This window comes from Lipotes vexillifer, unplaced genomic scaffold (assembly GCF_000442215.2).
Source record: "Lipotes vexillifer unplaced genomic scaffold, Lipotes_vexillifer_v1.1 scaffold98, whole genome shotgun sequence".
NCBI lineage: Eukaryota > Metazoa > Chordata > Mammalia > Artiodactyla > Lipotidae > Lipotes > Lipotes vexillifer.
In genome coordinates, this window is record NW_006799611.1 from 1,524,128 (window position 1) to 1,528,077 (window position 3,950).

General features: G+C 59.0%; 1 protein-coding gene across 2 annotated transcripts in view; it reads left to right on the forward strand.

Annotated features, from left to right (window-relative positions):
* Window positions 1-3,950, forward strand: part of LRSAM1 (leucine rich repeat and sterile alpha motif containing 1) — a 46,144-nt gene that overhangs the window by 35,896 nt on the left and 6,298 nt on the right. For both annotated transcript variants that reach the window (XM_007471727.1, XM_007471728.1), the window contains 2 exons: window positions 1,515-1,610; window positions 3,570-3,668. In XM_007471727.1, the coding sequence (XP_007471789.1) occupies window positions 1,515-1,610; window positions 3,570-3,668 (195 nt within the window). The remainder of the gene's footprint in view (window positions 1-1,514; window positions 1,611-3,569; window positions 3,669-3,950) is intronic.

Consider the following 3,950-nt stretch of genomic DNA (forward strand, 5'->3'; position numbering starts at 1 on the left):
CCCTAGCCTGCCCCGCCCCCACCCCACCCCCAGCTAATGCCCCCACCGCCTCTCAGCTGCTCTCCAGCAGACAAGGCAGTGATGCTGGAGGATGCCCTGGCCCCAGAAGGCTCGTGGGAGCCCAGTCTGGGGACCGAGCCCAGCGCAGGCCAAGGTTAGGGCTGGGATCAGCCCGTTGCTAGGCAGGAGGGTCAGAGGAAAGAGGGTTTCATTGCCAAGGCTCACCCAGGCTGCATCTCCATCTCCGTGTTTTCTTTGTTTTGGAGCTGGGTTGCTACTGAGCTCCCTGTCTCTCTAAGCCATGCTTCTGGGGCGCTGGTTCTCACGGCTGACATACCCTGGGGAAGGAGCTTTCTTGGTGTTCCAAGGATGTCTGAGGAGAGGGCCCAGCTGTGGCTCTGTGAACTCCAGCCTGGGTGTCCTGCTCACACAGATGTGGAGGCTGCAGGGACTAGCAGACAGCGTTCTGGACTGCAAATCTGGGACCTGGGTTGTCCTCGCACAGTCTTGCTGTGTGCCCTGGCTGGGGAGGCGGGGAGGGGCAGCCCTTTCCCTTCTCTGTACCTTAGTCTCCCCAGCTGTACGCAGAAGGGTTGGATCAATGATGTGTGAGGACATGTGCCCCGTACCAGGCTTTTGAGCAGAGCCTTCTGTCTGTCACCGTCCCTGTGTCTGTCCTCGGTGGAGCCGTCTTCATTGGTCTCGTGGGCTTCTCAATGCAGGAGAAGAACGCTGAGGTCTGGAGCCCCACGGGTCTGTCGCCGTGTGACCTAGGCGGCTTACTTCCCCTCCCTGGGCCTCCATGTCTCCCCTGCATAAGAGGGAAATAGTCTTCCAGGCCCAGCCTGTGTCTCGGGGCCATCAGAGAGGAGTGGGCTAGCAAAGGGGAAGGCCTCAGCCTCGCGGAGGTCGGCGTAGCTCTGGAAGATGCAACCACCGTGCTTGGTGGGTGCCCGTGCGTCCTGCGCATCAGAGCTGCGGGGCTCCTGTTTTCGGGGTCTCCGTGGGGCTGCCAAGAGGAGGAGGAGAGTGGGGCGCAGACACAAATGGGGCTTTTCTCGGGTCTGCACGTCACTCCGTCTGCGTAGAGCCTTCCTGGCTGGCGTGGGTCACTCACCCACCCTCCCTCCCGCTGTTTGCTTCTGCCCGCGTGCTCCGTCGTCAGTGAGACTGAAGTCAGGTACCTGCTGCTCGTCATTTCCTTTGTTGGATGTTTCTTACCACTGCACTGTGTTCGGTCACTGGGTCCCGTGCCTGGCCTTACCCCCTGGGGAAGGGAGGTACAGGCTGGTGAGAAGGTGGGGAGGGGATGCTTGGGCAGAGAGGCCCCTCTGCTCTGTTCCCCAACTCTCAGCCTGAGATCAGGGGCAGAGCCTTGAATGGAGTCGGGCCCACTGTGGCCCCCGGCTGCCAGCTGAGAACTGAGTGAGGGGGATCCTGCCGCCGCGCTGCGGACACTTCTTGGGCCGGGGTACTGCGAGTTTCCCAGCACTGGGCGTGGTCTTGTGTTGCAGGAGATGATCTCGGAGCAGCGCTGGGTCCTGAGCTCCCTGCTCCAGCAGCTGCTCAAAGAGAAGACACAGCGAGAGGAGGAGCTCCGGGAGATCCTGGTGCGTCTGGCTTCCGCGTCCAGAGTCGCCTCTGGGTTTGCTTTCCCTAAACGCTCTCGCCGCTTCTTAGAAACACTTTCATTAGTCTAGTAATAGTTGTTCATCAAAGAAAAAGTGGAAAGTACGAAGGAAAAGAATCTCGCTTCTGAGAGCTGTCTATTGCTAATATTTTGAGGGATGTTTTCCAAACATCGGGATGCATGTTTATCGTGACGCGTGTGCGTGCCTGTAACACGGGACTGCGCCCCCGTTTCCAGCCAGCTCGTTTGCACCTGCTCTTTCCTGTCTATCGTGTCCTCTGCGTTCCTTCCGTGGCTGCATTGAGATGGGCCCTTGTTTGGCCTATTGTCAAGCATGCTTCCCGTTGTTTACTTTTAATAAGCGAGGCTGTCTCGGCAGCTAAGTATTTGAGAACAGCCATAGGTACTTATTTGCTCAGGACAGATGCCCAGGAGAGTGCTTGGTGTGTCCAGGGCAGACCATTTAGTAAGCCTTCGACAGGAGTTGCCCACTGCCCCCTGGACCCAGGTGGGTTTGACTCTGGCACATCATCAGGGTGGCAGAGCCCCATTTAGGGTGGCAGGTCAGGGTCACTTCCTCCAGAGCCCAAGTGCACCAGAGCAGTCAGGACCCAGTCTTTCCTGTGGCGTTGTTACTGCCCCAGACGTCCTCTGAGCTCCACCGTGGGCCGGGCCCTGTGCCGGGAATGGAAAGGAGCGAGACCAGTTTCTTCCTGAGCCCTGCACGAGCCCAGATGGTGTGTTTGTGCCAGTCAGAAGCTGCCTGTTCCTCACGGTGCCTCACTGCCATCACCTTCAAATTGTATTTAATGTGTGACCCGCTCCTGAGTGCTGTGTAAGGGGCAGCCATGCCGTGGCCGTGTACTCCCGCCCTCAGGGGGCCTTGGGGACTCACTGTGCACCTCATCAGGACATGACCATCAGGGTCATGGGCTCCCAAAGAGAGGTGTGCCCACAGCCCAGAGAGGGCCAGGCCGGAAAAGGGGAGCCAGCTCGGCAAGGTACAGGAGGGACCACTAGGGAGGGCTGGGGAGATGCCTGCGGTGTAATCCTGCCGCCCACATCACATCGACCCCCCAGCGCGGCTGCAGCCCTGGGTGGGTGGCTTGGAGGTTGGGAGCACAGGCTCCGAGAAAGACAGACCTGGCTCTGAATCGTGGCCACGACACGGGCAGCGCTTTGGCCTCGGGCTGGCTGGTGTTCCCTCTGAGCTAATCCCTCAGCGTCGCCACCCCCCCCCCACCACCACCGTGAACCAGAAACCACTTCAGAGAATCGTGGGAGTCAAGCACAGGGCGCCTCCCAGCTCACAGCGCGGTCTGGCACGGAGCGCCCTGACGCTGCCGCCGCCGCCGCCGCTGCTGCCAGCACCGTGTGTTCACTGCTGTGGCCTCAGCACCCAGAACGACACTCAGCGATGTTTGAGTGGTGGAATGGAGGAATCGGCTTGAATAGCATGTTTATAATTCTCTGGCTTTGTCAGGTGAAGCCCACTCCGGAAGCTGAAGGTGTCCTTAGAATCTTATTTCTCTCCCTGCCTGGCACCCAGAGGACACACTAAGCCCTCTTGGGGGAAGGAGATGGCTGCCTAGTACTTTGCTCTTCCCATAAGCAGATGAGAAGGTGTCCCCCTCCAAGTCATGATGGGAAGGGGGGCGGGGGAAGGGGGGCGGGCACCAGGTGTCAGCAGCCCAGGTTCTGGTCCCCCCACCAGGTGTGCTGTGTCTGAGATCCTTCTGGGCAGTAAAGTGGGGGTAGTGATGCTTCCTGCCTTTCCAGGCTCAGCAGTTTAAAGGGTGAGGTAACAGTGGGTAGGCACGTTCTTTGTAAAATACCAAGTCATCCACGTGCTCAGAGGAGCAGAGTTCACAGGTGTCACTGTCATTACTGTTTCTATTCACTGACTTGTAACTAACAGTGTCTGCTTCCTTCTTGGCAGATGGAGTTAGAAGCCAAAAGCGAAACTAAGCAGGAGAATTACTGGCTGATTCAGTATCAGCGGCTCTTGAACCAGAAACCCTTGTCCTTGAAGCTGCAGGTGAGGACTGCTGGCGCCCACCCTGCAGGAGCCTCTGGCCTCAGCGATGCCTGGCTTCCTGACCTGTCCAGTTTAATTCCATTCATATTTCTGGTGACTAAGTGCACCAGGTCCTGTGCTCACAGGGACAGAAACGAAAGGGAGGAGCGTTGGTTCTGGTGACTTTTCAGTCACTGCTGGGCGGAGCAGAGACCCGCAGCCCGCTGTGCGCTCACCGGGCGCAGGGGCTGCGGATGCAACAGATGTGGTCCCCAGCCTCCCCCCTCCCCCCTCCCCTCCCCC